Source organism: Dicentrarchus labrax, unplaced genomic scaffold (genome assembly GCF_905237075.1).
Source record: "Dicentrarchus labrax unplaced genomic scaffold, dlabrax2021, whole genome shotgun sequence".
Classification (NCBI taxonomy): Eukaryota; Metazoa; Chordata; class Actinopteri; family Moronidae; genus Dicentrarchus; species Dicentrarchus labrax.
Window position 1 is genome coordinate 9,281,493 of NW_026136704.1, and position 12,194 is coordinate 9,293,686.

At 39.4% G+C, this 12,194-nt stretch overlaps 1 protein-coding gene across 1 annotated transcript; it reads right to left on the bottom strand.

Moving 5' to 3' along the window:
• Nucleotides 1-20: 20 nt before the first annotated feature.
• Nucleotides 21-4,538, bottom strand: mrps22 (mitochondrial ribosomal protein S22). The gene is made up of 8 exons (XM_051397284.1): nt 4,399-4,538; nt 3,551-3,708; nt 3,262-3,426; nt 2,689-2,832; nt 1,625-1,708; nt 1,231-1,376; nt 977-1,085; nt 21-387 (listed from the first exon to the last, which is right to left on the bottom strand). The coding sequence occupies exons 1-8, from the start codon at nt 4,523-4,525 to the stop codon at nt 283-285; spliced, it is 1,038 nt and encodes a 345-aa protein (XP_051253244.1). The 5' UTR covers nt 4,526-4,538; the 3' UTR covers nt 21-282.
• Nucleotides 4,539-12,194: the final 7,656 nt, after the last annotated feature.

Genomic DNA, 12,194 nt, shown 5'->3' on the forward strand with positions numbered 1-12,194 from the left:
ATTTCACTCTGACATGCCACACAAGTACAAAGATCTTTATTTTATTATGTACATCACTTGACTTAGCACATCAGGTTATATAGACAGTAAAAGCAATGCAATTACTCGACATGGATAAATGACCAACTTTGTGCATCTCACAAGCAGTAGAAAGCCAATTCTGTGAAGTGTACAGCTTCCCTTTCAGCCTAGGAGTTATTACGTTTTGAAAGAAAAAGCCGTTGTATTTCACATATGGGAGGTGATTTTTCAGTCCATTCCTATGGTTACGGGTACGACTCCTCAGCGAAGAGGAATGGCAGCAGAGCTGTTAGCAGCCATCTGTTCATACGCCTGCAGGGCCAGCTCGATGTAGCCTGACCTCTGGGACTCTTTCTGGGCGTAGATCTGCAGGGACAAGGGTCGAAGGTCAGCAAAATGGAGGAGAGAAAGGTCACCACGATTACTTTGAGGTTGAAAAGAGTTGTTCTAAGAGTACGATCACAGTATTAATTGTTTTAGTGGCAGACTAATATAACACAGCTACGTTACGTTCTCCGCAATCAAGCGTGACTAAATGAGAGGCCTTCCGTGACAGTGACTGTAGCAGACAGACATGCACCCTCGTCTCCTGCCGCTAACCTTTCACATTAAATGGCTGTCACTCTCAATGTCCCTCCCCACTGCTTCAAGGCCAAGAGGATGTGAGCGCTAATAAGACCTGATGTGTCCTGGGCTTGGCCCCGCAGTTCCCACGCTGGAGACAAACCCAAAACCTCTCACAGAAGAAACCTTAGATGAGGCGGCCTTGACTTGACCTCTCAAGAGCTACACTGACTCCTGATTTACTCCGATACCCGAGGGACACAATGTATATGACCTGGACAATTTCTGGATCAAATGGCAATATATAAATATACACATGGCAAAGTGAAAAGAAGTGTACAATACAGCTACGAGTCAGCAGGTATTTCCTGCCAAGGTTGTGTGCTCTCACCTTCAGCAGGTTGGTGCCAGTGGCCTGCTCTCTGGCAGCTTCCTGGGCTGACTCACTGTTGGGGTGGACCATGTTGAACAAAGACACTAAGCTCACTGCATCCTGGAACCTGGAATCACACAAGCAGGGCGCTTAGGTCACAGCTCTTTGCCAGCAGGTACAGTGGCTGGTGTTACCATAGCTCAATTAAAAACCAGATCAAAGTAACACCACTGTATCGACCACGCATGCATTCATCACACGCACAAACTCACAGCTCTTTCTTCAGCATGTCCAATATAAGCCCATCCACCCTGCGAGCATTGAGCAGGTACCAGGCCATGCCTCCGAAATGTCTGGTGGAGCGCAGCAGCTCATATTTGTTGTGCTTGTCCAGGTCCTCGTAGGTGGCTGCATGTACCTAGACATGAGGCACATAGAATGGATATGATCCAAATGTCACTGGATGTACCAGATACTGTAGCAGATCCACGTTAAATGGATAAACTTCCAATCCACACTCTCGTTCCATTTTACACTTTACATTTACCATATCCAGTGACCCTAAAAATATATAAAAACTGACTGTGCACAGGCTATACACAGTCTGCAGGTTTCACTGCAGTTAGCAATCAGGTCCAAATAACAGGAAAATCAATGTCATCTTACCCTGAAGTATTCGGAAGAGTCTGGTTCAAATTGGACCAGACACAGGTCCAACACGTCTTCATGACGGTCCTGGGAAAACACCATCTAATAGAGAGGCATTGTATAAATGGTTCAAAAATGTGAAATGTAAAGCCTCCAGTGGACACCCACACAGGTGGTTTCACTTATTCCGCCAGATTAGACTCCTCTCAGGACTGTACTGGTGTTCAAAGACCTCAACATTGTCAGGAAAGACCATGTGAGGTGTGTCCCAGGTTTTGGTTTTAGTATTCAGTATACAATGAACAAACAATCTAGACATCTACATACACTAAAGAAAAAAAGTGTTTTGATGAAGAGGGTTATGATAAAGAACTTAGTACTACAAGCCTTTTTCAGTGCAGACATTTTGACCTGCAATAGCAGAAAACTCACTGGTGTAATTTAGGGCAGCCTGTGATATCTAGTACAAAGTGCTCAAAATTAAGGACATCCTGTTGTCCCGGGGACAATATAAATAGCCCCTGGTACACAAAGATACCTTGTCTGGAATTCTGGACAGCAGAGAAATTGCATTATTACAAATGAAATGATTACATTCAAGCATCATGGAATATAATTGATTATATATAATGCGTGGCATATGCTCTTTCTCTCTAGATCTCTGGATTAGGGTGTTTCTTATATCTGACTACTTTTCAGATTTTTTACTTTAAATATTCAATGTCCATGTAGTAAGTTTGTGGCGGACCAGGGTGAGTGAATGAAGTGATGCAAGTTACTGCAACAAAGTTATTAAACTATATTCATTATGTTCAGTTTGGGACAATAGTTGTGAAGCCTGGGACATCTGAACGTATAATTTGAGATGGTTGTGAGACACAGGGGGAAAAAAGTGAGCTTTGAGCCCTGCTAGTAGCACTATGGAATGGTTTCTTTAATGAGTGGGTCACCAATTCAAAATATTTGCTGTGAAAACAGGCCAGTACAATAATGTTATTAAATGGTAGTAAGAGAGCTTCAATATTAAAACCAGAACCAGAGTAGATCTAAAAGTATAAAATACTTAGAAAACAATTTCCTACCTTGAGATTCTCCTCCTTGAAGATGAGAGGTGCTACGAGTTTGCGTCCCTCCTTGGGGAAGTAGGTCTGAACGAGCCTGTCTCTCTCCTCCCAGGTCGCCTTCCTAAGGGTCCCACTGGGCTCCCGTACAACAATGAACCTCTCCTGGGGCAATAACACAGCATATACAGTTTATGTAGGGATATATTTGAGCAATGTCAAAGTCTTGCACCCATTAACAAAGCACAAAATTGATTGACATTCAACATTAAACATTTTTGATATTTATGACATAAGTTAGAAAACTAAAAATAAGTTAGACAAATTGAGTAGCAATACGCCTCCAAAGTGTATTGTCCAATTTAAAATTGTTCTATTTTGTGATAGCACCCTAAAATGGCACCCCAACTGACTACCGATTTTACAAAACTTTACACACTTGTATTCAAAATTAAATAATGCAAGATCTGTGAGCAGCTACACAGCTTTCTGTAGCTGCTCACAGTGTTTCTGTAGTGTAAAGTCTGAGATCAAGAAATCACCCATCCAACCCCCAGTTAAAGACAAACGGAGAATAAAAGCCCATGTGTCTACCCTGTGCGGGATGTTGTAGGTGATGTCTGTGAAGACGTATTTGGCTGTGTCCATGCCATCCAGGATCTTGTCTTCAGACAGCACATCGTTGATGGGTTTCCTCTCTGGTAGGATGGGGGGCATCTTAAGCAGCTTTTTAGCCTGCTCTCTGGCTAACTCGGTCGCCTGGGAACACACACACACACACACACACACACACACACACACACAAAAGGATGAGATGAAACAGGTGTTACAGTGCTGTGTGTGTGCATGACTGGGAGGTTGTTATGGGTTATTTAAAGGGTACCTGCTCCAGTTGCTCATCAGTCATGAGTTTATATGAGGGCGGCTTCAGCTCCTGTTTCATGGGTCGGAACACTTTCTGCAGGTCCAGGCCGGTTATCCTGGTGAGGATGTCCTGCACAGCTGGATCTGTGATCTGTGGCTTTGCATTGTCCGAGAGGGCTGCAGAAAAAGTAACACTAGTTAATCTCTTGCACAAACTACATAACCAAAAGCACTCAAAGGTAACTATTTAGCTCCCTTCAAATTGGCCGATGTTACACCTACAATGTATAGTCACGACTGGGATGTAACAAGATAGCTTTAACAGAGATCTAATGCATATTATTTCTAACTGGTGGTAAAAGCTCACAGACCAGATTCTTTACAAATATTGCCAAGTTTAACTATAAAGTGTCGTGCCTTCCATATCTACAAGAGCTGTATCAATATATTGTTTATCATAAAGCCTCAAAAAGACATGCTATTTGTTCACCAAGCAGCACCTACTGTGATCAGACTTTCACAGTTCATTGAAATTAACGTTGTTATCAAGCTGTAATGTTAACGCTGTGGACAGCTAGCGCTTTGAACCATTAATATTAGATTTTATTACAAAGCTGCTAACACTTCATTAACTACAGCAACGCCGACTTTACATAAATACTCTAATTATTTGTAAACTATATTAAACATTATGCTACAGGGTCTATAGCTCTGCCAATATGTAAGAAAATCCTAAACTGACGGATTCGTTAAGGGGGTTTGACACACGCACGGAAAGTATCGAGGCTAACGAACCATGCTACAAGGTCAGTGTTGTAGGAAAGAAAATGAGCCAACTACAGTGATATTCATTGCATTAACACATACCGTTGTCTTGTGTGTCACTACAAAGCGTCCTGACGCTACATCTGACCAACACTTGCTTGCTCTTTTGAACATTTTTCACCCGAGAGTAGCTCCGAAATAAGCACCGTGCTGTACCGAGCGCCGCCATGTTTGTTATTACCTCATCGCGGCGACCTGACCTTTCACCTTACGGTTCGACAGCCAAGCGATGATGGGATATGTAGTTTGCGTTCGTGTGTATGCGTGTATGCATAGCCAATAAGTGTTTTGCTTGTCATTCCCACATCCCAGAGCCATTTATATATATTATATTATATGATATGATATTATATTATATGATATTATATCTTAATGGCTCGGCCACAGCCTATCGTGATCCATATCACCAACAGAGTGGACAGAAACTTAGTAAACAGCTTGGAACAGCTAATAGACAAAACCATCAGAACGAGAAGAAAACGACCGTGAGTTTTCAGTGCTCTGTATTTGTATCTGTGGCCCTTTTTAAAAGAAACTTAACATAAAAAAGCAAAAATTCTTTATGTAACAAATAAAACAAAACATTCTGTAAGAGCCCAGTTGTGAGACAATATGTTTTTATTTGTATTTATTTCATTTCTTTTTAATGATTTAAATTTGACCGGGTGGTTAATAACACTTTTTCCTTTGGTGTGACTCAGAAATCATATTTATTATTACTTTACACAGACTTTAAATATAATGCAAAAATTCATAGTGACTTCTAGTCATTGTTTAAAAAGAAACAATGCATGTTGACTGTTGATTGTTTGGCCCTGTTGATGTGGTGAGGGGCATCACGTGCAGTCAGTCTGGCAGGGAGCTGTGTTAGTCATCGTTTTTCTACCGTGTGACACAATGTAATTTCAACTTTATTTCAGTAAATGTTTTTAAACTTGATTACATCTCCTGTCATTCGTGTCATACTGAAGATACTGTGCCTATACAGCTTGTTTGTGGCCTATTGGCATCCAGAAGGAAAGCCACTACACATTCAGACAAGAACATAACACCAGAAAGAACAGTAACTGTAAAACTGTAAAATATCAACAGAAATATATATATATATATATATAATACTTGACTTTTAGTTTAAAAAAAAAATGTGATTCTGTTTTTGGCCAGAATCCTATAGTTCATAAGTATTTGGAACTCACAATGACAATTTAAACATCTTTTCCCAAAAAATCTTCTGAAATACTATTTAGCTCACCAGGTGGCACTATGCTACCAAGTATCCTGAAAACCTGCAATGCCTGCATTGGAGGATCAGCAGTAAAGCATCCTAGTCTTGCTCTCTGTGAGGACAGTTAGAGATAATGCTGATTTATACATATTGTATGTTTATATCAGACTCTCACAGCCTCTTTTGTCTATGTCCTCCGTGGTACAACTCTGTGTAGCCTACACACATTCCTAACTTGTCCTTACATTGTGTTCTTGAATTGGCTGATAACTTTAAAAAATCTGTCTGGATGATAAGAGCCGTGCTAAGAAGCTCAACACTGCACTTAGAAATACACACAACACTCACATAGGCTTATAAATGTACAAATGTCTCTCCAAACAGTTCTATTTGCTCACTCATATATTTTAAATGCTCCCGGATTTATACATTTTTAACCAAAATTATGTCATACAATTATTCATGATCATCAGCAATTATTTATGATGTGTTTGTTTTATTTTTTGTTTTTTGTCTTAATGATAGATTTTAATAATGGTTGAATTCTGCATTTCAACGGGAGAGTCATTAAGAAAAAATATTGTATGTGATCAAACATTTGGAGCAAAAAAATAATTTCAGCTTAAAAACTGACACAAAGTCTGAAAGTGTTGCAAGTGAAACAGATAATAGTGTCACCCAGTCTTACTGCAGGGCTTCATGTAGTCTAAAAAGTCCTTGAACAGTAGAGATACTGCACGCCAACAAAAGCTGTAGAGATAGGAAGAAGAACTGAGGATGAGTAACCCTTTCAGGAAGTGTCTGGCTCAGAATCTGCAGCTATAGCAGATTTTTATGCTTCCCATAAAAAGGCTCTAAACGTAAAAGAAAATTACGTTTGCTGTTATCATTAAACTCCTGACATTAAATTACAACAAGCCAGCCGGCAGTGGGTCCACATCTCCGTCTCAACTAACTACTGTAGATGCAAACAGTGGTTGAAGCTTTTTGTACGCATTAAAAACAAAAATCTGTCCAGGGGAGTCGGTGGCATTTTGATCCGGTGCAGCACGGTTTAGTCATTTTAGTTTATTTTCTGTGTTTGAAATCCACTTGTGGTGAAACTGTTTTGTGGCCTACTGTTATACAGAAGTATAAAGACTACGAAAATATCTTCTGGTGGAAATCTGATCAACTGTCACAGTGGAAGGAACAACGTGGTCCTGACTCAATCAAATATCTACTTAACGTAACGTAAGTGATTTTAATGTGGCCTTGTATTTTCTAATGTGTAATCAGCTGTTAAATGATCATCCTGACAGTATTGTATGTTTTATTCTAGAACTGTCAATTATTATACAATATAACACATATATATATATATCATAATCAACAAGCCATGAAAACCAACAGCCAACAATACTTTCTGACCTCCATACACTGTCTGTAGTTCTGTGCCCCAAACCAATTTGTTCCCAGTGAAAATGTAAAAAGTTAAATTACCTAAATAAAAGTGTTTTTAAATTCCTTAAACAGCTGGACACTGTAGTTTTTAGCAAACACTTCTCAAACAGGAGTAAATAGAGCACCGGTTTGATGGGGACTATTTCCAGTTGCAGATCTAGTGAGCTATAGTGAGTATTTGCAGCAGCATGATGGTGTATGTGGGAGGCAACTACAGTGTGTGTGCTCATGGTAATGAAGGAAAATGTCACCTAGTGCAACAGCGTGACTCGCTGATGTGTTTTAGTTTAACCCTGACCCACCAGACAAAAAAGTATGCATGAAGAAAAAGCATTCAAGATTCCCAAGCAGCTGACTTCCACTAACTTTGTGAAGAATCAAAACTTTAGAATAAAGCCTGCTTCACATTTTACATCATCATGGAGGGATTAGGAGATGAGATGAGATCACATGACGCCATCTCTCTCTCTGTTTCTGTCTAGCTCTCTCTATTCCCCTCACCGCACACATGCACAAAGTACAGTAACAGTCCCCAACATGCTACCACTGTCCACAAACCTACCACACAACCCTAGAGATCATTAATAAAACCTCATGTGCCACGCACAAACCCTTCCTCCAGGATCTTGTTTCCCCTCACCCCCAGCCTCACCCCTCCTCCTCCCTCCCTCCCCTACTAATCTGCAGTAGGATTTAGATATTAGGCGGACAGATGGAGGTGTGGCTCGCTCGGTAATGAGGTGAGCAGTGGCAGTGAGTCCGGAGGCCCAGACACCGGCGAAACGACGTGTGGATTGAGCTGTAAGAGGCCCCTACACAACCAGATGTACACAGCTGTCACACTGCTGACAGAAAGTAATCCTGCCACCCCAGCCCACTGCCAGAGAGAGAGACAGGATTAGTATCTCTCCTGTGGAGGTTTAAATGACTGCAAGTACTTTTGTTTCTATCTATCTATCTATCTATCTATCTATCTATCTATCTATCTATCTATCTATCTATCTATCTATCTATCTATAGGTGATTACGAACCGCCTGTGTAACTCTAAGTGATCCTAAAGTGGCACTCAGCTTCAGTGCACAGGTATGAAATGTGAAATGCTTGCTGCTGAATTGGAATTTCCGTTCACCTCCTGAACTGAGATTGAATTGACCCTGAAACAGAAGGCATGCAGTGGATTCACATGGACAGGGCTACTCTTGAACACATGCATGTGCGCACACACAAACACATACATACACACACACACAGATGCTGCAAAAAAGTTACTTCATACTCATTATTATATTATACATTATTATTATATTATTATTGTATTCAGACAGACTGATATATATTTTTCTTGATTCTGCAAGTGAGAGACTAATAATAATAAGACCAGTGCCAATTTCCATTGCACTTTCATTTGTTTTACTGTAACATTTTTCAGCATCTTTGACACAGGGCTCACCAAGTAAGACGAATACAGTGTGAAAAACAAACAGCAAACAATAATGCTTTAACAATTTAACACTTAAATTACGAGGGTTTGCATTAGAATATTTGCAGTGATTTGCTTTAAAACATTACAACATTTATAAGACTGAAGGTCTTTTCAGACTCACTCACAGTAAATGTGTTGTATAAATGAAAACAGGAAAGTACACTCATTCAGCTACTGGATTAAATAGGAAAAATGTAAGATAGTTTCAGGTACTCTGCTTTCTTTCAATCTTCTGCTACTTTATACGTTTACTACACTACATTTTCAGTAGGAAATATTGTACTGTTATCTGACTTTACAGATTTACATTTTTCCGTACAAAGCATATCATCATTTTATAAAACATGATGTACTGTTACAGATTAAAATACCCATTACTATTTGAGGTTATTAGTATTAGCTCCAGCTCATCCAGCTGCAATATGAAAATGCAACTTACATAATGCATCAACAATAATCCATTAGTGTATAAAATAAGATAAACCTCTGCAAAATATAATTCTGCATAGTGAGTGCTTTGACTTTAAATACTTTAAGTATATTTTGTAGCTAATACTTTAGTACTTTTTGAATGCAGGAATTTTCCTTGGAACTGAGTATTTTTAAGTAGTATTTTTCGAAGGTACTTTTAGTTGTATAAAGAATAGTAGTACTATTAGAAGTACTTCTTCCACCATCGCTCCTATGACAGTCAATAGGTTGAGTGTAAGAGTGTGTCAGCGTGACTGGGAGCAGCAGGAAGCTGAGAGGTGAAACCTGAGTGTAGAAGAGGGACTGGATGTGGGTGGGGGAGCGGGGGGAGATCATGGAAAGGGGATCCAGGGGGTGGTGTACCGGTAGGTGGGCGGGTGGGTGAACAACGGTGGTGGTGGGGCACTCTGGGAATGACTGGCCGCATATGTTTATTAAGCTTTCTGCACAGTGGACGGAGAACGGGTTCAGAGCAGGGTGAAACGGAAAGGTGTGTGTGTGTGTGTGTGTGTGTGTGTGTGTGTGTGTGTGTGTGTGTGTGTGTGTGTGTGTGTGTGTGTGTGTGTGTGTGTGTGTGTGTGTGTGTGTGTGTGCGTGTGTGCAGAGAGTGAAAGAGAAAATGTGAAGAGGATGTCTATCCTCAAACAACTGAAGCGCCAAATATGTAGGGCTCTGAGAGGAGATGATGGAACAAATAACTTCATTTGAAACTGGTCATTGTTTCCATTTATGGGATTTATGAAGTGATGGGGAAACATGCGTCTTTGTTAAGTGGTAGTAGTTCATTTATAATATTCTTGCCGTATAATATTCATATTCTGGTTTGTTGACATTGGCTTTATTTCTTCATTGTTTTGGGTTCCACAGCCCCCACTGCTGTATGTGTAAAAGTAATAATAATCATTGCAAAATCAATTTTATTCTTTAAATACATATATGTTTTGTATTTTCTTCGTGCCTCACTGAAAGTCAACAGGTAGAAAAGTACTGAAGTTGTAACCCTTCACTTTGCCACAAACATTGGATGGAAAAAAATACAGAAATGACCATAAACCCAATAAGAAAACATGTTTTATATATTATATTGATTATGTGAGATCTTTGTATGCCAAAAAGTGTATGACATAGTGACATTATGTATGTTTGGGAAGGAATAGTATGAACATTTTTTACAACTGCAATCTCTGAGAACCCAAAACAATAATGCATCATGTCATCAGTTCAAAATCATATTGATTAGCAATTAATCAAGTCATCAAGAAGCTGATGATATAATGTTACAGTTAGTTGTTTTTTGAGCTGTTAAGGAGGGACGGGTCTCCCAGGACCCCAACAAGAACTATAAGAGTTAATTGCTTTATTCAAATGTGTAATATATTTGTTAAGAAATGTTTTATTAGAAATGTAAATTTTTTGTCAAATTCATGGTTTCCATCTGTAACTCTTTAGTGCTCTCTTTTGACTGTTTTATACGGCCACTTTGGCCAGGTCTGTTTTGTAATAGAGATATTGTTATATATTCTCTCAGGAGACTTCCTGGGTTGTATAAAGGTAAAATAATATTCATTAATAACCATCATTTAATTAATTTAATAATTTTGATACAATAATTCCTGTGTCATACTCGTTTACTGTTTTCTATTTAATAATAAGTATAATAAGTTGAACTGACTTTTATGGTTTCTGATACAGCTTGTCAAAGAATTTGGAGTTTTGTGTGTGTGTGTGTGTGTGTGTGTGTGTGTGTGTGTGTGTGTGTGTGTGTGTGTGTGTGTGTGTGTGTGTGTGATATTGTGGCTTGGGAGTGGGCACTCAAGGCCAGTCTTACTCTCCTCCTTCTCCTGGCCTTTGAAGAGGTATGAGGATGGGAGAGAGAGCAGATAGAAGGCCAGGGCAGACACAGTGATAGCAGAAGTGGGGGGGAGACAGAAGGGAGGAGAGGAGCGGAGGGGAGGAAGGGGGGCAGAGGGCACAGTGACATTAACTCCAACAGCCTCCATGACCTCCATCTGTAGCTGATTTAATAATTTAGAAATTGAAAAGTTCAAATAAAATGTTTATTATTATTTGTGCATTTATAAATATTTATTGCTTAACTAAATTTATAAAATGTTTTGATGAAACTAGCTTTAAATTTCCCACCCAAACTAACACACATGCTTTTTCTTTTATTCCTTCCTTGTTTCAGTAATTTACATTTACACAAAGCAAAGATCTGCCAGTTAACTTTTTTTTTACTTTTTAACTTTTATCTACTGACTTTCTTTTATCAACTTAAACAAAATCAAGCCCCACTTACATAAATATTAACGGTACTTCTAAATGGAATAATTCCACCTTAATCCCCAGTAATAAGTATAATGCATGCTGTAATAAAGTGGCATTGATTCTCCATCTATCTGAAAGTGACAGTGGAGATACAGACAGGAAATGAGAAAAGAGAAAGACATGCAATAAAGGTTCCCTGCTGGAATCAGACCGGGGACACTGCGGTCACATGGTATGTGTCTTAACCACGATGCCACCAGGACACCTCAAGTGGGATAATCTTCACCAGCGGACTAAATGTTTCTCTAAAAAAGATTTTAGGATTTTGTATGACTTTGACAGTCACTGCCGCTTGAGGAAAGAGAATAAAATTCAGAGAGAGACGTGTACATGTACACATTGTGTATACGTGGATTTACGTGTGTGTGTGTGTGTGTGTGTGTGTGTGTGTGCGTGCGTGTCAGAGGGGGGCTGTGAGGAGGGTCAAAGTCGGGGAATGCAGGAGGTATGAACGCTGATGGCAGCAGAGTTCACCTGCACCTAATGACCTTCACTGACCTCTATCCATCTGTTTATATTCACTGATTCCATGCCTGCAGAAAACACACACACACACACACACACACACACACACACACACAAATCAGAGATTTGATGAAGCAGATGACATTTAGATTATTTCTTATTGGTTCATTACTCTGTTAACTATCATACTTTTATTAAGGTACATTGCATTTTATTTAAATGTTAAATACTGAATAAAACGTTAACGTTTACTCACTTGTGGTTTTACCTCCAAAGAAACTGTTGTTTGAAACTTGTTGGATCATCTGATTGCATCTTTCTTCCTCATTGTTGTCGTAATGCCGCCATACTCCCAGATCTCAGAGCTTCATTGAGTGTTATCATAGCCAACGGTAATGCCAAAACTAAAACCTGTAATAATC

What these genes read in the sequence shown, in the direction of transcription:
- mrps22 (XM_051397284.1), bottom strand. Translation starts at nt 4,525, where the DNA reads ATGGCGGCGCTCGGTACAGCACGGTGCTTATTTCGGAGCTACTCTCGG. An exon ending in TAGTGACACACAAGACAACG is followed by an intron (nt 3,709 to 4,398) that starts GTATGTGTTAAT and finishes CTTTTTCTGCAG; the next exon opens with CCCTCTCGGACAATGCAAAG. An exon ending in CCTACAACATCCCGCACAGG is followed by an intron (nt 2,833 to 3,261) that starts GTAGACACATGG and finishes TTATTGCCCCAG; the next exon opens with GAGAGGTTCATTGTTGTACG.